Raw genomic sequence first — 27,412 nt, 5'->3', positions numbered from 1 at the left:
ACCTCCCGCAGTGTATTATCGCTATCAGCATGACCCCGCCAGCAAGCCTGAACAATGAGAAGAACGGTAAAATGGTCATCAGATGGCAGACAGTCTTTATATATATTAATGTCAAGACCACTCGCAAAGTATGCTTTCTTCCACAAAATCTCTTATATTACAAAAGCCTGTAGAATGTATAAACATAAGAAAGCATGCTTCCATGATATAAGCAATGGCGAGCCCACACCATTGCAGTTGGATGCCAATAATAAAGGAGCGCTCCAGGGATCTGTTTGTTACGTGTATCACTGGGCAACCTACCCTCCATGGTTTTGCGCCATAACCAAGCTAATGCTGCTAGAGTACACGAGAAGACGAATGCAACTATACTATGGACTCATGTAAAGGATGCGCGAGAATGCACTTATCATGTGTGTATGTCTAAGCCCCTTATGTGCCACCACCGTCACGTACAGCGGCGGGTCATTTTCTATGTACTTCACCAACCCGACTACTACCTCATTTACTGTGAATGTATATGCATGTAACTAAAATACTGTAGCTGTTAAAACATAATGTACAAATATGGTGCTCGGACTGGGTATAATCGAGACACATCCAGCAAAGTTTAAATGCATGTTTTAAAGTGATTTGAATAAGTATTATAGAAAGTGTTCAAATGTTTGTGATGTCTTTACCTAAAATCGGCAACACATGAGGGAGATACCTTTGTGAATGCGTGCAAGGCCATTCCCCCTCCCACCCTGCGAAGGCTGCCAAGACATGAGAGCAGAGGCCCGCTCTGCGCTACCCCACCTCCCCCGACCAGACTGGAGCCGCTTCAAAGATTTGTAGCCCCCACTGCAGCACCCAAGGCCGCGGCCAGCCACCTGCATTACTTACAGCACAGCAGTAAACCTTTGTCTAAACTCACGCGCCCCCTCGTAAACCCCACAACCCACCGGACCATCTTAGACTTATGGCCCTGTGCAATCAGGACACCCAACACTTTGACAACACACAGCGGAACATCCATAACAACTTCTAACAAGACAGAAAGATCTGTACCGCCCGTCCCAGGCCCTGAAGCTTAGCCCCTCGACCTATGGCCAAGGTCAACAGGACATGGGTAACCATGCCCCGATGTATTACCTCCAGACCCCTCACAAGGTGCATTCCTCCTGTGTTGCATTAACCTGTAAAATAACCTATTGGAAGATTTACTAAAGAGAATAACACTGTAATGACTGAATGACTGCGGTGTGCATGGCCGAAGGCAAATAAGTCAGGAAAGGCATTCATCTCTGCCACAGGCCGCATTGGCACACCAACACCGCCCGGATGAACTCAAGCCGACCTGCCAGGCCCAGCCCAACCCACGAGGCTGACCAGTGACGTCCTCCAGCCAAGACCAACCACGCCGCAGCAGCACCTATAGTTAGTCGTCGCCACCCAATCCCAATGAACTTGTGCCCCCTATAGTGTGTAGGTTCTTATGACGTTTTTTGTAAATATATACGCCTGTCTTTGCTATTGTCAGACAGAGCGCTCTCGGAGTTTGCAGAGTTCTTTGCATGCCCTATTCTGATTGATAAACTCCCATTTACGCTCACCCGCACTCTGTCTTGGCCTTATTCCCATTTTTGGGAGAGTCCTTCATTGTCTCTCATTGTGGGGAGGATCGTGCTGTTTGGGGACGCTTGCCTTCACCGGCTCACCACTTGGGCCAATCAGGACGGAGTGCGACTTGAGTTGCCTAGGCAACTCAGTCCAGGGTGCCTAAATCCCCCTCCACCCCTCCTAAGTACCCCAGACAGAGTGGCACCACTTTGGAGGCTTCTGTGGAGAAGCCTGCCAAACTAGTGGAACAAAGGGCTTGACTTGGGTTGGAGTCACAGAAGAGAACACAAACGCCATTTTAGAACCGAGTTTTGGCAAAATATACCACCGGGGAATTAATAATAAATAAACCGGCGGTATGTTCAAGGCTACCGTAATTAAATAAATAAAGATAGTATCCTCGAACAATGGGAAAATACCATAGAGAAATATTTGCGGTTGAATATAAAAAGTAGTATCCACTGCCACCAGCCAAAACTTGATCAGGGGGGACGGAGACGTGCCCCCTCAACTAACAGACCCCGGGGCAATCGAATTGCCCCGGCCAGTACATCCACAATATGATAGTTTGTACTGGTTCTGTTCGGAATTCAAGACTAGTAAAGTCAATGTTGACTTTACATGCCCTGGGAGACAGTAGTCAGTCCCAGGGTATGGAGTCTATGTTTGGGGGTCACTATGACAACCCTGGGTTACTGCACTGAGGATGCTGTGTAACCCATATCACTAAAACACATGAAGCCCTATGGAGTAAAAGACCCCATAGCCCATTAAACACATCTAGAGTCAAAGGAACACACTCAATTCATGTCCAAGAGTGAGGGTAAAAGAGTCTCACTCTTGGCAGGAGAAAAAAATAAACCCCAAAAAATCCAGCAAAGCTGCTGGGGGACTCACTAGGTTAGGAAATTCAGCCTAAACAGAGAATTCTCCCTAACATGTATGCAAAAAGAAAGAGTGTTCAAACAAATGTAGTTGAACAAGCTCTCCTCCCCCACGTTAGACCTCACGGAGTAAGACTGTCCCCGTGGGCTCAGCTTCCAACACAAATAAAGTTCTGGAATGTGGATGAGGTCAGTCTGGCCTTCCACATTAAAGTCTCTTTTCTGGACTTCCAAAAATAATGTTTCAAACAAAGTTCACAAAGGTCCCCCGCTGTCCTGCTCAGACCTCTCATGATAAAGTTCCATACAAACTTGCAAGGGCAGGCTCCCTTTCTCAAGCTTACTTCACTTCGTGTCTCCCTCTGTCTGGCTCTGTCCACTTACGAATGTCAAAGGCTTTCGAATGTGCGTGGCTTACTTTTCAGACCACTGCAGGACCACTTCAACTCAAGATGTATAGTTCAACTTTTACTTTTCCCCTTTCTAGGAGTTCAAGTTTCCAATATCACTTTTGCTGTATATTTGTGTTCTCGTTTCAAAACAATTTACCTTTCACAGAGACTTTCGAGTGGGCTTCTTCCTTTTGCGGGACACTCCGTTAATTAGTATCTCTGAACTCAAAGCTGCTTTTACTTCAAAGTTCATTCACAGGTCTGCCTTTCCTTGTGTCTCATTCACGTGTGATAAAAATATTGCTATTTCAAACTTTAACACACAGCAGTCTTTCAGGTCGCTTGCCAACTCACTGACTGTGCATCGTTTCTTTGATTTATGATTTCCAATTCACAAGTCAAGGTTAGTACCACAGGCCCCTTGGTCTGTCGCTCTGCCCCAATAGGTTTGGCTTTGTACCAGCAGCCCTGCCAGTTCTCCTGTACCGCCCTACTTAGAGTGCGTCTTTGGGTTCTGCCTTTTATTCATGTGAGGAGAGCGAATTGGTATCAAGTGTATGCACTTAGAATTAGGTGGCTGTCTTTACATTAGGCGATTATACACACAATGCACTGTTGGGAGTACAAATAAATGGAATGTCACCGGCACTCCAGTTAGCGAGGGGCGCGACATAAGGATGCCCCACTGCTCCATTACAGTTTGCCTTGGCGATGGAACACCTAGCAGACCGAATAAGAGAGCAAAGCGAAAATAAGGATGTTAGGTTTTGTGGGGAAACAAAAATAATATCTTGCAGATGTGCTGCTGTTTGTCAGAGACCCAGAAAAGAACGTAGAAGCTATTATTCAGGAAGTGATACATTTTGTCAGACTCTTGACCTCTGCGTAAATATAGCGGGATCAGAAATGTTCCCCCTGTCATTTGCGACAACGGCCCTTGCAGGCCTAGCCGACCTTAGGTGGACTGATACCACTTTAAAATACTTGGGTATAAGTATATCCTCCGTGCATTACAGGCTCAGCGAAATAAATTACCTGCTTGTACTAGTCCGCCTCCTTTTGTTCTGTTTCCACCCGCTCGCCTTCCTTTTTTCTCTTATGGCCCGTAATCTAGGCCTTCATCTCGACACTGACCTATCTTTCACTTACCATATTTCTATTCTCTCTCGTTCCTGTCGATTTCATCTTTTAAACATCCGTATAGTCGGGGCCTTTCCTACTTTTAGTGCTACTAAACTTCTGATCTCGTCACTCATCTCCTCGCTATGGTTATTTTAATGCACCACTTTACATTTTGGTCTTCCTGTTACTCAGTTTTCCTTCTTGCTCCTTTAAAGTCTGTTTTTAAATCTTGTACTCATCTCTTGTACTCTCTTTCTCCTCGCGATTACATCTCTACTTCTTTATCCTCTATTGGATGGTTACCTTTCCACTCTCGTCTTAAATGCAACTTTCTTTGTATTGTATTTAAGTTGCTTTACAGTCTTGCACTGATCAATCTTACATTTCTTGTGTCTTTATGTCCCTTCTTGTGTTCTTTGTTCTCAATTCTACTCTGTTAACTGTACCTCATCCCCCCTGTGCGCAATTGCGCTTTCACGCTCCTCTTCATTGGAATGCCCTACCCCCCTCTCTTCGATCTATTGATTATTTTCATGCTGCTCTGAAAAGTTTTCTTCAACCTTAAAAGGGTACATCAATTGACTTTGTTACCCAATTTCCTTATCTATTATGTATTGTATTGCCATGTATCAATCACTGTACTGTAAATAGGCATATGTACAGCGTCTTGGCATAAGGAGTTACATAAATAACAAATAAACACAAATGCGTTACCCGTCTCAACTGAAGCCTAAACTGTTGCACTCTGGTAGAATATCACGGCCGTTGTGGGCTAGAACTTCATTAATATAAATGGCAATACTTCTGAAACTTCTAATTGTTCCAGAACATCCCCATCTGGCCTGGCAGTGGGTTTTTCAGCAGTATTGCCAGGCTCTTTACTGAGTTTGCAGAAGAGCAAACTCAGTAAAGAGCTCAGTACGAAATGGCCCAGCCTAAAATTACCATCTCTCTCAGGTGGTCTAGAAGTTCCTAATTTGAGTTATATTATCTCATGGTGGAAGCCCAATTAGCGGCATATTGGTACGTAAGAGTCTCGCCTCTGCTTCATGTTAAATTGGAGAGGAGTGCAGCTGGAAATTCTAATTTAAGAACTTTGGTAATTAGCAGTCATAAACCAGACAGCCCCATCAACAAGGTTAGATCTACATTAACAGCATGGTGCAAACTATTCTCTGTAATGAATGTAACAGTGCTGTATGATAGAAACATTCCCTTAAGACATTTCCCAGATTTGAGCTGCACTATGGATGGAGATGAAGTGATCCGAACAGCCTTGCAGGCTAGCCAATTTAACACTTTGGGTGATATGTATCCGAACGGCCAGTTCATCAACTGGCCCGCTATTAAAAGCTAGAGCGGGAGATCCATGAAAACCGCATGGTACTGTTGAATGTGGGCATCATTCAAGGCATGCAGGCAGTCATTCCTGTGGAACACTCCACATTTGGCTATATCATTTATCATCAACTCCTAGTGTAGCAGGAGGCTCTATGGGCCCCTATATGGGCTCGTGCAGCAGAATACACCTCTGGAAACACCCAAAGCCAGAATCAAGCAGAGCCTGATTTGCAGCCTGTTATTCTGGATGTTAAATGGCAGCATAGTTTTAGACCAACCATGGAGATATTGTTCAAGTTTTGGCTCATACAATGTAAGATTCTCAATAGGCTATACTACACTCCGGCACAGATTAAACTATTCAATCCAGATTTTCAGGGTGTTTGCCCCAGATGCCTTGACCTCCAAATCAACTTGTTACATACGCTATAGACTTGCCCAAAGTGGTTTGATTTCTGGGTTGTTCACGACTTTACACATCATGTTAAGGTATGGGGCAAAGAGAGGGGCTAGTGCCTCCGGAGTGAGCTTCCGAAGATTGCAACAGAGCACTTTCCTTTGTGATCTAGTAATTTTCTTAAATGTGGAAGGTAAGTGGATGTCGAAGTTTATGAAATCGTGTCGGACCACGGACAAGATTTCACTTCCATCTTTCCAAACTTGATATCGTGGGACACTACCCAATCCAGTGCAGTCCTGGTAGCCTTAGCCAAGGGGTCTGAGGGATTGAGGAAGCCAAGACTCTTGTGGCAGACAAATTAAGCAATACTAGTGGGTAAGTCATTGTGCTTTAGATGCTTGCAGGGATCATGTGTACAACTGGTGTGTTGGCTGTAAAAGTTTAGGTATGCAGTGAAAGTCACCTGGGAAAAGGTCGCCACAGGAGTTAGAATAGTAAGTAATACTCGTCCTAGAATATGTATTTGGGGGAAGGCTTTTAGGGGGAAAGGAGAGGAAAAAAATAAGGAACATTTTTGTAAACAAATAAAAATATTAAAAGATAGCCCACCTGTTGACTTTTTTCCAGTGGACATTTTCACATAGAACCAAATGTTATGCACTACAGTCATACTCCAAGTTTTGCATGAACCACAAAGTGCATACATACATTAAAAAAATAAACTTGGTAAAACATGTGGGTAGAAAGTCTTGGAAAAACCTGAGGTAAGGGGCCATCACAAAGTCTATAGCTCACTCGCCACAAGGTGGGGATGCTACCAGGAAAATCATCTTAAGGATGAGTACACTTTAAAGGCATCATATTGAGCTTGCCTCCGATGGCGGACAGTGTCCGATGCAAAAGTAACACCACCACGGACTGATGTGTATATTAGTAACTCCATGTGCTGCATTATTGATCTTATTAATGTATTTTGTATGGTTATGGCCAGAGTATAGAAAGTAAGGGTGGTAAGGGAATCCATGGAAAAAGGGGTAAAGTGAGGGGAACGTTAATTTCGATGAAGGAGCTTGTGCAGAGGGATGAGTAGAGGAGGACAGAGGATTACTATAGGTCCACAAGGTTTATAGGGTCTACCAAAAAGGCCAGATATCCTGCTACTTCACATTACATCTCTATGGATAAGTGATACTAACAAAGCTGGGAGAGTAAGAAGATACAATATTACAGTCTGAACCAAAGAGGAACTTTAAAAAGGTAAGAACTTTATCTTTTCATTTGCATGAACTAGTAGATGAAATTAAATATGGATTACACAAGGATACATTTTTTTCAGAGCTGAAATACATTTTAACTCACCTGAAAAAAGAACCCCATTGGCAATAGGAATGACTTTCAGTCCCTAAAAATCATTTTACTCCCAACCTCAAAAAGTAGGCCGTAATATACTCACTTCAAAATCTTATGAGCCCTACGTACAGTGGCAAAGAATGACATCCCAGGCATAAGAAACATTTATCTGTACCCACTAGAGGGTTACGTCTGACGTCTCAATAATGGTTATAGGTTTCTTTTCAGCACCTCATCACTCATCAAGCTTACTTATTGAGCGACGTGGCAGTGAAGAGAAAAACCTGGCATTGGGTATCAATGATTCCACTCCGGGAAACAGACAAAACGTACGTAGAGGAAACAATGTGTAGTTGCAGAGACGCGCAATCAACAGCTCGGTGTGGGCAGCATGCTATCGCACTTGGTTGGAACCAAGAACACGGGCGCCGCTTTGTTGCTCTAATAACGTGCTGTTTATTAAGACATGTACTAAGTGTAATAGCCTGATGGAGAATGGGAATTACTTACCTGGCTGGGACTGGAGTAACAGATTTATTTGTTGGGAGGACACCATAGGAACACAAAAGAGGTGATGGCTGGAAGGTTTAGAACTAATCTTAACCTCTGGCATTGCCCTGGGCAACCCTCCAGACCATCGTTCTCCTTAAAACGTAGGGTATAATATACCACTTCAAAATCTTACCCTGAGCCCTATGTATAGTGGCAAAGATAGACATTCCAGGCATAAAAAAAATGCATCTATACCTGCTGCACAGGGTTACGTCTGATGTCTCAACAGTTATAGGTTTCTTTTCAGCACCTCATCACGCTTACTAGTGAGCTATGTGGTGGTGAATAGAAAAACCTGGTACTAGGTGTCAATGATTCCACTCTGAAGACAAAACGTATTCAGAGGAAACAATGTGTAGTTGCAGAGCATGCTATTGCACCTGGTGGGAACCAAGACACTGGGTGTCCACTTTGTTGCTCAAATAACTTGCTGTTTCTTAAGACATTGTACACAGTCTAATATCCTGATGGAGTTTGGGAATTACTTACCTGGCTGAGTGTAACGCTCACCTGATTCCCATAGAGGCGCCGGTCTTGACTGGGCGTATACCGTATCTTCAAAGGTGATGTGTAACACACGGCTGGCTCTTTGGGCTGGACCTCTGTGCACTGTATGTCTGACTCGAAGGGTAAGATGTCTGCAGATAGAAAATATGGGATTAATGAACTGGGTTATTGAATGTCTCTCTCTTCTTCCCTTTCTCTTCTCCTGTAGAACCCCAAAGGTTAACGCTCTCAACTTAGGTAAGTGAACGCCGTGCTCTCCATCTGCCTCGGGGCAGGGTGCTGTAACCAGTTTCTTCACTGGATAAGGGGAGCAGGCCTCTTGACTTCAGAGGACTGCTGTCCGTCGTTTACTGCACGAACGGTAAATTTCGAGTAATTCTAATGTCTTTAAAAGTCTTTAGTAATGATGTCTCTTGTTTTTGCAGGGTTCCGGCGATGGCGGATGACGGGCTGAAGTAAGTTGACGATGGAGCCCGTGTGATGAATGGAAGCGCCTGGAAGCACGTAAGTAAGCGCTTGTTGCCTGCTTCACGATGCGCTCTAACTGTCTTTTTATTTTGCAGGTACAAGTTCGGAGCGGCTGCAGGTGCCGGAATACCCACTGGGTTAGATGTGGAAAGGAGTAATGGCACGTGAGTATTAAAGTTCTCCAATGTCTTTAAACGCACCTTGTTTTGTCTTTCAGATGCGGGATGCAGCGCCGAAGGCCTCCGGAGCGTGCGAAGAGCTGGTAAGATTTTGTCTTTCAGATGCCGGAATGCAGTGCGAAGACCTCCGGAGCGCACAAAGAGTAGGTAAGCCTTTGTCTTTCAGATGCCGGAATGCAGCGCGAGGCGTTGGTGACAGTCGATGGACCAGGTAAGTGAAGCGCTGTCACTGTAATGCTAACCTGTTCTTTCTTGTCTTTATAGGTGTTGCTGAAGACTGGATTCAGGATGGCAAGCCTTTTTCCTTAGGCCCAGGATCAGATGCAGAAGACACGATGAGCGTTCTGCTGCAGAGGATGCAGAATAACGCAAAGCAAGATTCATCCATCGGGTGTGGTTTAAATAGCCTCCTGTAGTGCTTGGGTCTCTCCTTCCACAGCCACGCCTAGGTAAGAAAAGAGTTCCTACTTTCCAGAAGAGTTCCAGTGTTCTGAACCTAGGGAGTGGCTCCTGCCCCACCCAACAGGAAAAGTAGTTCCAAACAGAAGAGGATCAGAGGCTCAACTGGCAGGCAAGTAAGCAGCATGGTCTGCTGCAGGTAAGTCCACCCAAGCATTATGAGCCCGGCGCTTCCAGCGCTGGGACTGGGCATATTTATGAGCCTGGTGCCACTGGCGCCAGGACTGGGTCCAAAAGGTCCCAATTGGGACTGGTTGGCACTCGGAACCTGGGTTATGGATCTGCTTCCAAGGGAGTTGGGAAACCCTGACCTTTTGGAAGCAGAGATCATGACACTGAGACTGGAGCATCAGATTTATTTGTTGGGAAGACACCGTAGGACCTGCTATGTTTTAACAGTTTTAATTTAACACAACATTAAATTTAACAGGAGGGCAAATGGCGGTCTCTTAAGATAAATGGGAATTGATATTTCCTTGAGTCACACAGGTTTGCAAACGTTGGTGGCTTAAGTAAGGGATTCCATGATTTTGGGTTGCCAAGACTGCATTGATGTATAACGTTGGCAGTGTACTTTATTTTGTAAGTCGATTTTGTTGTTGCTTTTTTTTTAGTTTGTTATCACTGAGGGTCTGTATATTTACTGGTCACATGTCCGCCTCCATTAACCTCGTCAATGGCTCAAATTAAAAACGAAATGTAAAACTTTGGCTTTTGAAACAGTGAATGCCTGGTATAGGACTAGGTGTGGGCTTCGGCATGGAAAGGTGTCTCTGGAAATGCTCAACATACATAAAAATCCAACACAAAATAATCTAGTGAATAGGCCATTTTTAAATTCGCCTTGTGATCCATTACTGGGGACAGACAATATTCCAACCTTGGAAACCTATTGAATTTCTCATGAGAAGGAACACAATCAAAAAAGTAGGTGCCTCACGTGTTAGAAAAAGGAATTATTAAAGATTACAGTAACCATCATCTATGATCATTTAATAGGATAAGCAGGAAATGAAATCACAGTTCTCAGATAATTGAGACAGGCAAAGAAAGGTATAGAGGTTAGTTTGTTTAAAATAATGAAAAAACATGCAACAATTAAAAATAATGTAGGAAAAGAAGGTAATTTGATTACCAGGCTAGATGAAAAAATGAATTAAAAACATTACATGAAAGAAATGAAAGAAATTAACACAAGAAACCTACAGCATTAAAGTGCCGAGGACTGATTAGATGTGCACACCTTCCATATGCAGGTTCTACAAATGCAGTGAACACAATATGCAATATTTAAATATATCTATATAAATATATGCATATATATATATATTAAGAAATGGCGGTGAGAGATACAGAACATGAAGGAATCCTAGATATATGGTTACATACAAGGAGGGCCAAAGTCCTTTTTTCCAGGTTGATCAGGAGATATATCTGAAACACTACCATTCTGTTGCGCAGCAGCAGACTGTTCAGGTGGAAGTTGATTTGGCCGTACACGAGCTGAACCAACCACTGCATAGAAAGAGACAAAAAAACAAATACAAGTCAAACACCAGGACAGTTTAGCCAATCACTTTAAAGATTTTCTGTAACAAGGAAGACGATACTCAGAAATGCAGCAGGAATGAAATTCTTGCATCTAACAATGGTTTTGATTATTAAACCATAAAATAAAGAGATGACGGTAAACAACCAACCCCTTACAACAACAAATGGAGGATCATACTGGCCTTCAGACAACAAGAATTAGGGAGCAATAAAAGGGGAACAGTCCTAAACTATGCAAAGGGGGCTGAATATTTTGCTTTTTCCTGACTGGAGCACTGACATTTTTCCCCAGATAAGTTCACATCTATGGCCTTATACAGGATGCAACACAGATGTACCCTATGTTTCTCAGGGCTCTGATGTCAGGTTACCATGTTCGCAATCTCGCACAGTTTCCTTTTTCGTACTCCACTAGTTGGTGGTAGAGATTTTTGGACTTGGTATACAAGTGGGATTCAATTGGATTTATACAGAGGCAAGCACTAAAGGGAGATATGTTCAATAAAATCTAGTTCCGAGTCCCACATATAATACATGCTCCATTTGTGAGAAAGGAAACTGAAGCCACAGAGTCACAGACATTATCTGCCAAACAAGCAGAGCTAGAGCTCAGCAAGATCAAATATCGCTGCTGTGGGAAAGGATCTTTGAGATTGGAGTGAAATCCAAATACTGAAAGTTTGCCCAAGATAAGTTTGAATGTGACACTGACTGGGTGGCCGCCAATGGTTAAACATCCGCCTGATTAGAAGTTGACTTTGCACTCTGCTACCAATTCTCCAATTTAACCTGTGAGCAGCCTCCCTACCATGTCAACCCCAAAGTCGAGACTAAATTGAAAACCTAAATCGGATTTTGAGGATGTTCTGCTATTGCACACTTGCTAAAGCCACTCGCACAGCAAAGCTCTGCCAGTGTGTACCGACATCAGACATCTCAGGAGACCAGAGGGAACAGGTAAACAGGCAATACTTTCCCCTAACCCGATAGGCACAGTCTGGTTGCAAGCCTCAAGGATCCAAGTTCAAGAGAATGACTTCTGCCCATCATTACGCAGACTTGTCACAAGTTGTTACAGTAGAAGAGTCAGAAGAAAGGAAGCAACCAAGCAGAGTTTCTAATATTATACAATTCATTTTTTTATTTTTATGCAGGGGCTGCTTACTGTGGAGGTTTTGGTTTAGCTTTAATAATATTAAGAGCAGACAAAGTGAACAGATGGGATGACCCCTCATGGCGTCTATTGGCAAGAAGACACAGGACTGTCTCCAGAAATTCGTCTCTTCTTGCCAGAGAAAGCAAAGCAGCACAGTCCAGTGACCCCCTACAAGCGTGCAGTGACTTCAAGAACCAAACTGTGTGGAATCCAAGCAACAGAAGGCCATTCTTTGGATAGCAAATGCCAGCTACAGACTCAACTCTTAGTTCCGGGACAGTGACCCATGGCGATGCATAAAGATTTAGGCCCAGCAGCACAAGCAAGGAGGCAATGTGGAAATGGCCACTGACAAAAAAATGTGTAGAGTTTCACTTTGAAATAGATGGCCTGGGCAATGGTCGTAGCAGCAGCACTCGTCAAGCAGTCTTCTGTTGCCTCTCTTTTGTTCGATACTTAGCTGATGCGTTAACTAAAGGATTGGCTCTAGATCCTCTCTCGATATTTCAAACTCTGTGTACAGTCGTAACCTCACATGGTTTGGAGTGTGTACTGGAATGCCTATATCCAATCCAAACCAGTTTAATTCACTCAAAGCTACTTCCTGCACTCTGCATTTGGGTTAATGTAGATTTAGATCTCATTTCAAGTAAAGAGCTTAGTGGTGGGTTGAGGGGAGTGGGGGGGGGAAATCTAGTCCATGTGCAACCCACCATTAAATGTAAAGAATTATACACCGATCTAATGTCAGATCTCCAAACCAATTGCATCAATATTGCCCCTTTAAAAAAGTATCAACAAATCTTTGATGAAAAATGAGTTGTATAGTGAAAAACTAAAAAATCTTTAAGAAAGGCTACAGAAAAAAAAAAAGAAACAATAACCCTCAAGACCAGAGATATAGCCACACAGCCAAATTGGCCTCGGCGGATTACAGACAAAAAAAAAAGAGCTACTTTCAAAATTAACTTTGCCGATAACAGACCTAAAGCACTTTTTCCCCCACTATTAGAAACGTTACTAACCCAGAATATATTACTGCTAGTCTGCCAGCTTCAACTGAAATGGCCAATGAGTTTAATATTTTTTTTTCGGGACAAAATCATAAACAGAGATTATACATACTCAAGCCATCGTCTGACTCCAGTCTAGCTAACAAAAATGCTTATTCTGATACAGAAACTATCTGTCCCAAATTCATGTAAGGACTGAGGATATTGTCAACTTGCTGGGCAAGCTTAAGCCTATCAACTTCAGATACGATTCCATCCTATTTGGTCAAGCAGCACGCAGATGCACTTGGCGGGGCTATACAGACCCTGGTCAATGCCTCATTTGCTCAGTGCTTTGTTCCACCAGATTTAACAAAAATCTTATTACACCATTGTTAAAAATAAAAACGATTGACCATTAAATCCGGTCTAATTATCGTCCAATTGCTGGCCTATTATGGCCTGCCAAAATTCTGAAAAAGACTAACCATTCAATTGCAGAGCTTTTTGGAGGAACATAATCTCCTGTACTCAGTTGGGATTCAGGCCATGGTACTGAGACGGCCTGTATGGCAGTCTGGGACGATCTGTTGGGGTCCGTCGACGAAGGGGCCATTAGCATGCACAGACTGTCATAGGTGGCACACGTATCCGATGAAGCCCTGGAATGGTTTGTTTCCTTTCTGACCAATCGTACCCAGCAGGTCAAAGTTGGAACATATCTCCGACTCCTTGCCTGTGAATTATGGGGTGCCCCAGGGATCCTCTTAGTCCCGCTGTTCAACGTGTATATCTGCCCACTGCTGGAAATTCTTTCCAGTTCGGTCTGTGTTAACACTCATAGATGGACACCCAGATTTATATATGGCTCAAGCAACCACTGGACGCGATAGACCAAGTCCTATTTTGTGCGAATAAAACCAAAATCTAAACCATGGAAAATAAGCTCCAATTAAACTCATTAAAAACATTGGTCATTGTATTCGGCTTTAAGAGAATGGTAGCGAATGCTCTATAATTCACTCCATGCCCACCCTTGTATGGGGGCCCCTACAAAACTCTCAGACACAGTAAAGAATCTTGGTTGCATCCAGCAATCCAGTATGGACTGCAATCTGCATTTCAGATGGTTAAATCTGAGTATTACCAACTTAAACTTAAGCCCTTATTGTCTCTTATTGCAGAAAAGGATCGCTCAACAGTGGTGGGTATACTCACACAATTGGATTATTGCAATGCCCTTCTTATGGGTGTCCAAAATTGTCAAATACAGAGATTACAGGTTGCACAGAACTCCGCCGTCAGGTTTAGCTTTACATTACCAAGGAAGGCAACAGTTTAACAGTATTAGAAAAGACTGCAGTGGCTCCCAGTACAGCAGAGAATCCTGTTTAAGGTTCTATGTTTGGTCTTCAAGTGTATTCATGGCTTAGCTCCTAAAAATCCAAACAATCCCCCAATTCAATCACTTCGATCTATGGGACAGTGCCTTTTGGCAGTCCCATCAGTCAAAACGACAACATTGGGCAATAGGAGTTCCTCTTCTTTTGGACCTCGCTCCTGGAAATCTCTCCTTTTGGATCTTCGACAAACGCAACTCTTCATGTAATTTGTTCTACCAACTAACACAAGTTACCGAGCTACAGACCAGTGAAGCCTATGACTAGTTGTCAATTAACATCTGCACCTGGATGCAGTTCTGCTCAGACGCCACAGGGTATGAGCTTTATAAATGTTAAAATCAAATCATGCAGCACAAACCTAGCTAAGGAGCAACTGGGCGCTGCACAAATAATTAAGGGTTAGCAGATCAGGTTACGGGAATCTAGATATCTCAGAAGAACAAGTTACTTCTTACTTTGTAACGTTCTTTCGATGGGATGTTCCTCCGACGTATTCCTTATCTTAGCTATCTCTTTCCAGCTTTGCTGGCCTCGGAAATTTTTTCTCTAGAGGGCGCTGCACGTCGACGTCTGCCGAGTCGATGTCCCTCGACAACCGCCGTATCGACCTCGACGTCATCCTGCCTATAAAGGCCGCGCGCAGCGTCCGTTGCTCAGTTCCGTTTTGTAGCCCACAATAATTCTTTTTGGACTAGACTAATCACCCTGAAGGAGCGTAAGCTGCAACAACAAGGGAAGTAATACTGCGGGGATGGATGGGAGGGTCGATACGGAATACGTCGGAGGAACATCCCATCGAAAGAACGTTACAAGGTAAGAAGTAACTTGTTCTTCGAAGGGATTGTGTCCTCCGACGTATTCCTTATCTTAGATAGGCTCCCATAGCAGTATTCTGTTATTGGAGGTGGGAGTACTGACTTCATACTTCCTCTTATCGATGAATAGAGTGCAATACTGCCCTTCCAAAACTAGTTTCCTGACTGGAGGAGGAATCCAAGTTGTAGAACCGTGTAAAGGTATGGACGGACGACCATGTGGCAGCCGCACATATGTCTCGAACTGGCACTCCTCTTTTGAGGGCCGATGAAGCTGCGATACCTCTGGTCGAATGAGCCCTAAGATTTTGAGGGGGCTCTTTTCCTGCCAGTATATAACATTCCAAAATGGCTAAAATAATCCATCTGGAAATGGACTGCTTAGTTATCGGTAGCCCCAGCTTGTGACCTGTGTAGCCTACAAACAGCTGGTCTGCTTGTCTTATCTTAGCCAGTCTACTAACGTAAAAACTTAAAGCCCTTCTTGGGTCCAGCCTGTGTAACCTCTCTTCCTCTTTCCCCGGATGGGGAGGAGGATAGAAAGATGGAAGGGTAATCTTCTGTGTGATATGAAATTCAGAAACCACCTTTGGGAGGAAATTAGGCTTCACTTGCAGAACAACTTTGTCTTTGTGAAAGATTGTATGAGGGGGTTTACAAGAAAGAGCTTGTAACTCGCTCACCCTTCTAGCAGATGTAAGTGCTACTAATAAAACCGTCTTAAGGGTAAGAAACCTTAACGAACAAGAGTGGAGTGGTTCGAAAGGTGTGCCCATCAGGAAAGTTAGGACTAAATTTAAATCCCATAGGGGAACCTGGAATGGTCTTGGGGGATAAACATTAGTTAACCCCTTTAGAAACTGTATTACCAAGGGTAACTTGAAATAGGATGGTTCTTCCGCAGTGCGCTTAAAGATAGATAGCGCTGCGAGATAGCCCTTGATGGTGCCAACTTGAAGGCCTGAATTCGCTAAATAAAGTAGGAAGGACAAAACCATTGGTGTACCACATGAAAAGGGATCGATATTCTTTTCCCTACACCAGCTGCAAAATCTGTTCCAACGGCAGCGGTATAAAGTTTTTGTTGCTGGCCTTCTTGCCGAAAGCAACACCTCCATAACGTCATCAGGGAGGTCCCAATCCTTGTACCTCAGCCTTTCAGAAGCCAAGCGTGAAGGTTGAGGGTTTTGATGTCTGGATGGAGAACCTGACCTCCCTTCTGTGAGAGCAGATTCTCTCTGAGTGGAAGTCGAATTGGAGGGCAGATGGACAAGTCTAGAAGGTCCGGGTACCACGTTCTCCTGGCCCAATCCGGGGCAATTAGGATCATGGTTTTCCAGAATCTTCTCAACCTCCTGATCATTTGAGGAATGACAGGGACCGGTGGAAACGCGTACAGGAGTGGAAACTCCCAGTCCACTATGAACGCGTCTCCCAGAGCTCCTCTCGGGGGAAATTCCCTTGAACAGAACAGATCGCACTTCCTGTTGACACTGGTGGCGAACAGATCCACCTGAGGGGTTCCCCAAAGGGCGAAGATCTCTTGAAGGACTTCCTGAGCTAGTTCCCACTCGTGGGAGACTGTGCTCTGCCTGCTCAGAGTCCGTTGTCAAGTTCTTCTCTCCGGCTAGGTGAACTGCCGATAGAGAGATTCCTTCTTGGATTGCCCAAAACCAGAGCTGCATCGCCTCTCTGCACAGAGGTAGTGATCCTACGCCTCCTCTTTTGTTGAGGTAATGCATGGCCACTGTGTTGTCCGTCAATATCAGGACATTCTTTCCTTGTACAGATGGCAGAAAAGCCTTCAGCGCAAGTCTGATGGCCCTCAGCTCTAACAGGTTGATATGTAGTCTGGATTCCGATGGAGACCAACGATCGCTGATGGTCAAGTCGTTGGCGTGGGCTCCCCACCCCGTGAGTGAGGCATCCGTGACTACTGTTATCTCCGGCCAGGGTTGCCAAAACTGCTCTCCTTTCAGAATGTTCTCCTGTCAGGCCCACCACTGAAGGTCTCGAGCCACCCTGTCGGGAACCTGAAGAAGATCTGTCATTCTCCCTGAGAATTGTGACCACTGAGTTCTCAGTGCCCACTGGAGAGATCTCATTCTCAGGCGAGCCTCTGGCACTAGGAAAATGCAGGATGCCATGAGGCCTAGCAACCTCAAAAAGTCGAAGACTGGGAGACGTTGGGCATTCTGAAACTTGGTGACCATCTGTAGAATATCTTGAGCCCTCACATCTGGTGGCGAGGCTTTTCCCAGGGAAGTGTCCAGGATCGCTCCGATGAACTGGAGTCTCTGCGATGGTATCATTTGTGACTTCTTTAAATTGAGGGAGAAGCCCAGTCTGTGAAGGGAGTGGCAAACATGATCTAGCTGGATCGGAGCTTGTTCTGAAGATACAGCTCTGATCAACCAATCGTCCAGGTAGGGGTAGACGTGAATCCCTTCCCTGCTTAGATTTGCAGCCACTACCGACATTAACTTGGTGAAGACCCTCGGGGCAGTGGTCAGCCCAAATGGCAGCACTCGAAATTGATGAGAGTTGCCAATTGCGAACCTCGGGTATTTCCTGTGAAGGATCTGAGAGAGAGTTACCATCTTGAATTTGTCTTTCCTGAGGAATTTGTTCAATTCTTGCAAGTCCAAGATGGGTCTCAGTCCTCCGTCTTTCTTTGGTATGAGAAAGTAAGGGGAGTACCAGCCCTTGTTCCTCTCCACTACAGGTACCGGTTCTATGGCACCTTTCTCTAGCAGGTCTAAAATTTCCTTCAAGAGGAGCAGATCTTGAGCTTGTAACGCTCACCTGATTCCCGTAGAGGCGCCGGTCTTGACTGGGCGTATACCGTATCTTCAAAGGTGATGTGTAACACACGGCTGGCTCTTTGGGCTGGACCTCTGTGCACTGTATGTCTGACTCGAAGGGTAAGATGTCTGCAGATAGAAAATATAGCATTAATGAACTGGGTTATTGAATGTCTCTCTCTTCTTCCCTTTCTCTTCTCCTGTAGAACCCCAAAGGTTAACGCTCTCACCTTAGGTAAGTGAACGCCGTGCTCTCCATCTGCCTCGGGGCAGGGTGCTGTAACCAGTTTCTTCACTGGATAAGGGGAGCAGGCCTCTTGACTTCAGAGGACTGCTGTCCGTCGTTTACTGCACGAACGGTAAGTTTCGAGTAATTCTAATGTCTTTAAAAGTCTTTAGGAATGATGTCTCTTGTTTTGCAGGGTTCGGGCGATGGCGGATGACGGGCTGAAGTGAGTTGAAGATGGAGCCCGTGTGATGAATAGAAGTGCCTGGAAGCACGTAAGTAAGCGCTTGTTGCCTGCTTCACGATGCGCTCCAACTGTCTTTTTATTTTGCAGGTACAAGTTCGGAGCGGCTGCAGGGTGCCGGAATACCCACTGGGTTAGATGTGGAAAGGAGTAATGGCACGTGAGTATTAAAGTTCCCCAATGTCTTTAAACGCACCTTGTTTTGTCTTTCAGATGCGGGATGCAGCGCCGAAGGCCTCCGGAGCGTGCGAAGAGTTGGTAAGCTTTTGTCTTTCAGATGCCGGAATGCAGTGCGAAGACCTCCGGAGCGCACAAAGAGTAGGTAAGCCTTTGTCTTTCAGATGCCGGAATGCAGCGCGAGGCGTTGGTGACAGCCGATGGACCAGGTAAGTGAAGCGCTGTCACTGAAGACCGTAATGCTAACCTGTTCTTTCTTGTCTTTATAGGTGTTGCTGAAGACTGGATTCAGGATGGTAAGCCTTTTTCCTTAGGCCCAGGAAGACACGATGAGCGTTCTGCTGCAGAGGATGCAGAATAACGCAAAGCAAGATTCATCCATCGGGTGTGGTTTAAATAGCCTCCTGTAGTGCTTAGATGTCTCCTTCCACAGCCACGCCTAGGTAAGAAAAGAGTTCCTGCTTTCCAGAAGAGTTCCAGTGTTCTGAACCTAGGGAGTGGCTCCTGCCCCACCCAACAGGAAAAGTAGTTCCAAACAGAAGAGGATCAGAGGCTCAACTGGCAGGCAAGTAAGCAGCATGGTCTGCTGCAGGTAAGTCCACCCAAGCATTATGAGCCCGGCGCTTCCAGCGCTGGGACTGGGCATATTTATGAGCCTGGTGCCACTGGCGCCAGGACTGGGTCCAAAAGGTCCCAATTGGGACTGGTTGGCACTCGGAACCTGGGTTATGGATCTGCTTCCAAGGGAGTTGGGAAAACCCTGACCTTTTGGAAGCAGAGCTCATGACAGTACCCCCCCTCAAGGCCCCTCCCAAGCCGGGCTTCTCCGGGGGTTTTGGCTTGTCAGGAAATGTTCGGTGAAATCTTTTGATTAGGCAAGGAGCGTGGACATATTCAGCAGGTTCCCAGGATCTCTCTTGGGGGCCGTAGCCTTTCCAGTCAATTAGGTAAAATAGTTTAGATTTAGAGATCTTGGAGTCCAGAATGCTTTGGACTTCAAACTCGAGTTCTCCATCAACTAGGATAGGTTTTGGAGATTTAGTTAGTCGGGTTTGAGGTTGCACGAGTTTTAATAGAGAGACGTGAAAGACCGGATGTATCTTCATGTGCGGGGGCAAGTCCAACTTGACCGCTACTGGGTTTACTATGGTAGTGATGGAATAGGGACCAAGGTATCTTGGGTTGAATGTGCGTGGCCCTTTTAGAGGTAGATGTTTGGTGGATAACCAGACTTGATCCCCTACTTGATATTGAGGGGCTTCCTTCCGATGTTGATCTGCTCCTTTCTTGTATTGTTCTTTAGCCCTTTGAAGGTGAGAAACAGCTTCCTTAAAGGCTTGGGTGATTGTAGAATGCAGGTAGTCTACTGCTGGTGTTTCAAGATCTTGGAGGGGATCCAACTCCGAGGTTCGAGGGTGACTGCCGTACAAAAGAAAAAACGGGGTTTTCCCAGTTCCCGAATGGACAGAGTTATTGTAGGCATATTCGGCTATCCAAAGGATGTCTTTCCAAGTTTTTTCAGTTTGTTGCAGCATGCAGCGTAAATACTGTTCCAGAGTTTGATTGGTCCTCTCGGTTTGTCCGTCGGTCTGAGGGTGGTGACTGGTCGATAGTCTCACATCAATTTGAGCCGACCGACAGCAACTTCGCCAAAAATGAGAAATAAATTGACTACCTCGATCCGAAATTAGAACCGAAGGAAAACCGTGCAGTCGGACGATGTTTTCGAGAAATTCTCGGGCCAGAGTTGCTGCTGTTGGCAAGCCTTTGAGCGGAATGAAATGCGCCATCTTGGAGAATAAGTCCACGATTACTAGAATCGTATTGTATCCGGAGCATGGAGGTAGATCGGTGATGAAGTCCATAGAAAGCGTATGCCAAGGGCGAGGTGGGATGTCAATAGGGCGTAAGAGGCCTGCTGGTCTTTCCTTTTGACTCTTGTTTTGGGCGCATACTCCACAGGACATTATAAAGTCTCTGATATCTTTTTTCCAAGACGGCCACCAGAAGTAGCGCTTGATCTTTTCTGAGGTCTTGGCCATACCGGGATGTCCTTCCATTAAAGAATCGTGATAACAAGAGATTACTTTTTTCTGTAAATCTGTGCTGGGCAGGTATAATCGTTCTTGGAAATACAATAAGTTGTCCTTTACTGCAAAGTCCTTTCCCTGCAGATGCCAATTCTGTATGTCTGCTGGAGTTACAAGTTGCCTGGCTTTATCCTTAACTTCCTCTATGGATTGTGTGGCGATGACACCCAGAATTCTTTGTTCGGGAATGATTGGTACAGGTTTAGGGTTGATCAAGTGTTCTTCCACTCCCATCCGAGAAAGGGCATCAGCTTTACCGTTCTTTGTACCAGGTCGATAGGTAATTATGAAGTCAAACTCGGCAAAGAATAAATGCCCAACGGAGTTGTCTAGACGATTGGGCTTTTGCGGTTTTCAAATATTGCAGGTTTCGGTGATCCGTAATCACAGTAACGGTGAGTCGGGCCCCCAGCAGATAATGCCGCCAAGCCTTAAAGGCAGACTTGATAGCCAGAAGTTCCTTGTCAGTAATCGTGTAATTGATTTCAGGAGGCGAGAATTTGCGGGACCAAAATGCCACGGGATGCAACTGATTGGTTACCGGGTCCTTTTGTGCTAGAACTGCCCCCATGGCAAGGCTTGAAGCATCAGTTTCCACGATGTAGGGGAGTTCGGGGCGAGAGTGTTTTAAGATTGGTGCAGAGATAAATTTAGTCTTCAAATCCTGGAAAGCTTGTTCTGCCTCGGTAGACCATTCAAAACGTTTGTTTTTCTTTAACAAGGCAGTGATGGGCTGGACTATTCGAGAAAATTCGGGGATAAACCTGCGGTAAAAGTTAGCGAAGCCCAACATGCTTTGCACACCTTTTACGGAGGATGGTGATGGCCATTTGAGAACTGCATCGACCTTCTTTGAATCCATACGCACTCCGCTAGGTGATAATATGAATCCCAAGAATTCAACTTCAGTCACGTTGAAAACACATCTTTCCAACTTAGCGAAAAGTTTGTGTTGACGCAATCTTTCGAGGACCATTTTCACGTGTTTCCGATGTTCAGATTCCGATGAAGAATAAACGAGGATGTCGTCAATGTAAACAACAACACACACATCTATGAGCTCTCTGAGGACATCGTTCATAAAATATTGAAAGGCGGCCGGGGCATTGCAAAGTCCGAAGGGCATGACCTGATATTCAAATAGCCCATATTTGGTGCGGAAGGCCGTCTTCCATTCATCGCCCTCTTTTACTCGTACCAAGTGGTAGGCTCCTCTAAGATCCAGCTTTGTATATATGCATGCTTTTCTGACTTGGTCCAGGAGTTCAGGGATCAAAGGTAACGGATATCTATTCTTGACGGTGATCTGGTTCAGGGAGCGATAATCTATACAAGTTCTAAGGTCTCCTTCCTTTTTTGGAACGAAGAACAAAGCTGAAGAAGCAGGGGACTTGGAAGGACGAATAAACCCATTTGCCAGGTATTGATCCAGGTATTGTCGAAGGTGAAGGTTCTCGGGCTCGGTGAGGGCATACATTCTACTACAAGGAGGAGTAGATCCAGGTATCAGGTCCATCTGGCAGTCATAAGACCTATGAGGAGGTAGAGAGTTAGCCTGATCCTTCCGGAAAACATCTTGGTATTCTAGGTATTTGGGAGGTAACTGGGGAGTCTCTGAAGAAATTGCTGCCAGTGCAACACCAGGTGGAGGGTGACAAGTAGAGACACTTTCTGGAAACTGGACCGTTCTTGCTCGCCAATCGATCAGAGGATTGTGTTTCTCTAACCAAGGTATTCCTAGAATAATCTGAAACTGAGGGGCCTTGATCACATCGAACACGATCTTCTCATGGTGTCCATCTTGACTTACTAGCGTCACTTCTTGAGTGGTATGCGTTACTGGTCCGGAGGCTATCTCCGTACCATCCACCGTAGTAATGACGTCCCTTACAGCCTTGGGACAAAGAGTTAGATTCATCCTCAAAACCATTTCATGATCCACATAATTGCCGATGGCACCGCTGTCGACGTAAGCTTCAATTGCATGTAATCGATCCGGATTATCAGGGCTAATGAGGACCATAGGTATCACGAAATGCGAGGTCACGGAACTGGTTTTCACGCTCGGCAAGAGGACCTCTATTCTTGTCGGGCGAGGTCGTTTCCCTGCTCAGAGTTTGTAACTTTGGTAACTGCAGCTCCTACTGCCTTCTTGGCAGGTTTCACCGGACAGTCTCGAAGAAAGTGCCCTGAGTTTCCGCAATAGAGGCATAATTGCAACTGTTTTCTCCTTTCCCGCTCCTTTTGTGTTAGAGGACCTTTCAGGCCCCCTATTTGCATGGGTTCCCCGGAGTCTACTCCTTTGGAAGGAGTTGGCGGTTTAGAAAATACTCGAGCATCAAACTTGGAACGATCGGCCTTCCTGTTCTGCAGTCTGTGATCTATTTGAACGACTAAGTCTATATAGTCCGAACAATCTTGTGGGGGATTCACTACTTGGGCTAACACATCTTTGAGTTCTCCACGTAGACCTCTATAAAACAGCGTAATCCTTTTGTCCTGAGGCCATTGAGTTTCCACTATCAGTCTGTTGAAAGACGCAATATAAGCCAAAAGGTGTTGATTACCTTGTCGCAACGAAAGAAGCTCATTGTCCAAGGCCTGCCCCTGTGAATGTCTTGCGAACAGTTTTTCCATACTGAGCTGAAAAGCTTGAAAATCATGGAGGACCGGATCATCTTGATTTACTAGAGGGATCGACCAGTCTGCCGCATTGCCACTAAGGTACGAAAGCACGAAAGCTACTTTAGCTTGATCAGTTGGAAAGGCTGCTGGCCGGCATAAGAAATGCAACCGGCACTGATTGATAAATACTGCAAACCTCTTTGGGTCACCAGAAAATCGTTCGGGCGGAGCCAGAGGTACATTCCCAGGTAGGTTGATCTGCACTGGATTCATAGAGGGTGTAGAAGGAAGATTTCCCCCAGATGCGGGTAACGGGGTCTGTCCGGCTTGTGACTGTAGCAATTGTCTAGCGAGATCATCTGTTCGCTCCTTGGAAATAATCAGTTCCCTTCTTAGAGCGTTCGTTTCCTGACGGGCTGCATGCACTTCTGCCCTTAGTTCCCCAAGTAACTGGGCTAGCTGGTCGGTATCCGAGGTTTCCATAGCGCCTGGACGGGAGTTTTGCGGTAGGCTTTGCGTTCTGTAACGCTCACCTGATTCCCGTAGAGGCGCCGGTCTTGACTGGGCGTATACCGTATCTTCAAAGGTGATGTGTAACACACGGCTGGCTCTTTGGGCTGGACCTCTGTGCACTGTATGTCTGACTCGAAGGGTAAGATGTCTGCAGATAGAAAATATGGGATTAATGAACTGGGTTATTGAATGTCTCTCTCTTCTTCCCTTTCTCTTCTCCTGTAGAACCCAAAGGTTAACGCTCTCACCTTAGGTAAGTGAACGCCGTGCTCTCCATCTGCCTCGGGGCAGGGTGCTGTAACCAGTTTCTTCACTGGATAAGGGGAGCAGGCCTCTTGACTTCAGAGGACTGCTGTCCGTCGTTTACTGCACGAACGGTAAGTTTCGAGTAATTCTAATGTCTTTAAAAGTCTTTAGGAATGATGTCTCTTGTTTTGCAGGGTTCCGGCGATGGCGGATGACGGGCTGAAGTGAGTTGAAGATGGAGCCCGTGTGATGAATAGAAGCGCCTGGAAGCACGTAAGTAAGCGCTTGTTGCCTGCTTCACGATGCGCTCTAACTGTCTTTTTATTTTGCAGGTACAAGTTCGGAGCGGCTGCAGGGTGCCGGAATACCCACTGGGTTAGATGTGGAAAGGAGTAATGGCACGTGAGTATTAAAGTTCCCCAATGTCTTTAAACGCACCTTGTTTTGTCTTTCAGATGCGGGATGCAGCGCCGAAGGCCTCCGGAGCGTGCAAAGAGTTGGTAAGCTTTTGTCTTTCAGATGCCGGAATGCAGTGCGAGGCGTTGGTGACAGCCGATGGACCAGGTAAGTGAAGCACTGTCACTGAAGACCGTAATGCTAACCTGTTCTTTCTTGTCTTTATAGGTGTTGCTGAAGACTGGATTCAGGATGGTAAGCCTTTTTCCTTAGGCCCAGGATCAGATGCAGAAGACACGATGAGCGTTCTGCTGCAGAGGATGCAGAATAACGCAAAGCAAGATTCATCCATCGGGTGTGGTTTAAATAGCCTCCTGTAGTGCTTAGATGTCTCCTTCCACAGCCACGCCTAGGTAAGAAAAGAGTTCCTGCTTTCCAGAAGAGTTCCAGTGTTCTGAACCTAGGGAGTGGCTCCTGCCCCACCCAACAGGAAAAGTAGTTCCAAACAGAAGAGGATCAGAGGCTCAACTGGCAGGCAAGTAAGCAGCATGGTCTGCTGCAGGTAAGTCCACCCAAGCATTATGAGCCCGGCGCTTCCAGCGCTGGGACTGGGCATATTTATGAGCCTGGTGCCACTGGCGCCAGGGCTGGGTCCAAAAGGTCCCAATTGGGACTGGTTGGCACTCGGAACGTGGGTTATGGATCTGCTTCCAAGGGAGTTGGGAAAACCCTGACCTTTTGGAAGCAGAGATCATGACAGAGCTTTTTGAGAGCTGATCCCCGGTGGATGACCGAGGTATGCGTAGGAGAGGCAGGCAGTAACCTTGTGCAACTGTCTCCAATGCCCAAGCATCTGACGTGATAGCCTGCCATTCCGCCAGATGTTGAGTTAACCTGCCTCCTTCAGGTGTCTTGTGAGGGAAGTCCTCAGAGTGGTTTTGGGGCGGCTGATGCAGATGCCGATGGTAAAGAGGCACCTGCTGTTGCTGCGGCTTTTGAATATCTACCCCGTCCACCTCGGGTAGTTCTTCTTTGTCCCCTTTGAGCCGGTCGTCCTCTACCTCTTCCGAATGCGGAGTAGAAGCGAAAAGACTTGCCTCTCGCAGAGGTTCCTGTGGGACGAAAAGGTGTCTGACGGATTGCAGCGCCTAGGGATTTTGCTGCTGCCTTTGAGGTTTGCAGTTTTTCTAAACTGTCATCCGCCTTTTTCCCAAACAAAGAAGAGCCATCAAATGGCATGTTCAAGAGCCTGGCTTGCACATCTGGGGCAAAACCAGACTTTCCCAACCAAACAAATCTCCTGGTTGTTGTACTTGCCGCCATTGCTCTGCTGATACTGTCAGCCGAATCAATGCCCGTCTGGAGGGATTCGCACATAGCGTCTTTACCGTCCTTTATGATATTTAGGAATGCCTCCCTTTCTTCTCCCTCCGGGATGCAGTCAGCCGCTGTAGAAGCACACTCCCAAAGTGTATGGCTAAATCTAGCAAGGGTGCAAGTAGCATTAATAGATTTTAACGCCATGCTACATGCCGAAAAGACTTTCTTAGCCATAGCATCGTATTTTTTATCGTCCCTGTCCTGTGGGACGGTAGGGTAAGCAGTCTTGATGTCAGTAGAAGATGCTGCCTATACCACCAGACTTTCTGGGGAGGGGTGTTTGGACAAAAACTCAGGGTCTGCAGAAGATGCCCTGTATTTACGTAGACAGTTTTTTATTTACTGCCGGGACGACATCTGGGGTTTCCCAGTTCGTCATGATTTTTCTTTGAAGAGCTTTATGAAAAGGTACTACAGGATCCTCCTGTGGATCTTTATCAAGAATATCCGTGAGGTCATCCTGTTGGAAAGCCTGTGAAGGTGTTGACCACCCCATAAATTCTGTAATCCTGGCCATTAAGGCTCTATAAGGGGTTTCAGCATGCTCCCCCGGGTCTGACCTAGCGAACTCCACCTCTGGGGAAGTGTCTAAACCACTTGCCTCATGTAAGGAATCATGGAGTTCCTTTAATCTGCGTTCCTCTGAGGATAACTCCTCTTGAACTGGGGTTTCAGATCCCTGCAACTCAAATGTCTCTTCTTGGTCAGACAGTTCTCCCTCTTCCATAATTGAGGACATTGTTCTCAATTGGTCTGAGCTCACAAAGGGTGTGAAACCCATCTCCAAGGCAGAGGGTGCCAAACTTGTCGTAATCGGCCTCGAAAACGATGTCGTTGACGCCGAAGGCTTCGAATGTGGCATCAAAAACAAAGGTGGAGGCCTCGAGGTCCTCGATAGAATCGGAATTCTGCTTGAGGATATCGACAATCTCGACGACATCGTCATCGAAGACCTGGGAATAGCCACTGGGTGCGCCGCAACCGTGACTTTCTTTGGTGTCGACACCGGTGTTGAGGATGGCGTCGAGCCGACAGACCCGTGTGTCGAAGGTCCCTTCGACAACGGCGTCGACCGAACCTTCGAAGAAGGATTCAAGGTCTTTGCTTTACTCGAGGGTTCGTGACGCGCTCGAGATGCTTCCTTCGCCGGGTGCTGCGACTCGCGGTGTTTTGGACCTTCGGGTCTTTCGACCAGAGCATCGCTCTCAGCAGTCTTCGAGGGGGTCGAGGCCGCTTTCTCGAAGACGCTCATCATATTTTTTCGGAATTCCTCCCATTCAGCCAGGGAACTATGTTTCGTGGGGCAAGGGATTCTCTTAGGTGAAACAGAGGAAGAGGAGGACGAAGAAGGGGATCTTCGGGTCTCCTTTTCGAGTGCTTCGATCTCAAGGAAGGATGGGACCCGCTTCGAGACCTGGAGCGCGAATGGTGACGAGGAGACGAATGTCTCGACTTCGTCGAGGAAGAAGAAGCTTTAGAAGTCTTACCTTTTTCCAACTTCCCCCTACGCTCCTTCAGGGCCTTAGCTGTCATGGACA

General features: G+C 45.9%; 1 protein-coding gene across 4 annotated transcripts in view; it reads right to left on the bottom strand.

Annotated features, from left to right (window-relative positions):
• KIF2A (kinesin family member 2A) overlaps positions 1–27,412 on the bottom strand; it is a 1,079,703-nt gene that overhangs the window by 743,645 nt on the left and 308,646 nt on the right. For 2 of the 4 annotated variants that reach the window (XM_069627337.1, XM_069627335.1), the window contains exon 5: positions 10,703–10,771. In XM_069627337.1, coding sequence (XP_069483438.1) covers positions 10,703–10,771 — 69 coding nt within the window. Of the gene's footprint in view, positions 1–10,645; positions 10,772–27,412 lie in introns of all 4 variants that reach the window. The other 2 variants (XM_069627336.1, XM_069627334.1) reach the window with 1 other exon arrangement.

Source organism: Ambystoma mexicanum, chromosome 6p (genome assembly GCF_040938575.1).
Source record: "Ambystoma mexicanum isolate Mex_15411 chromosome 6p, UKY_AmexF1_1, whole genome shotgun sequence".
In the NCBI taxonomy this organism is placed as follows: domain Eukaryota; kingdom Metazoa; phylum Chordata; class Amphibia; order Caudata; family Ambystomatidae; genus Ambystoma; species Ambystoma mexicanum.
This window is presented reverse-complemented; position numbering and strand designations above follow the sequence as displayed.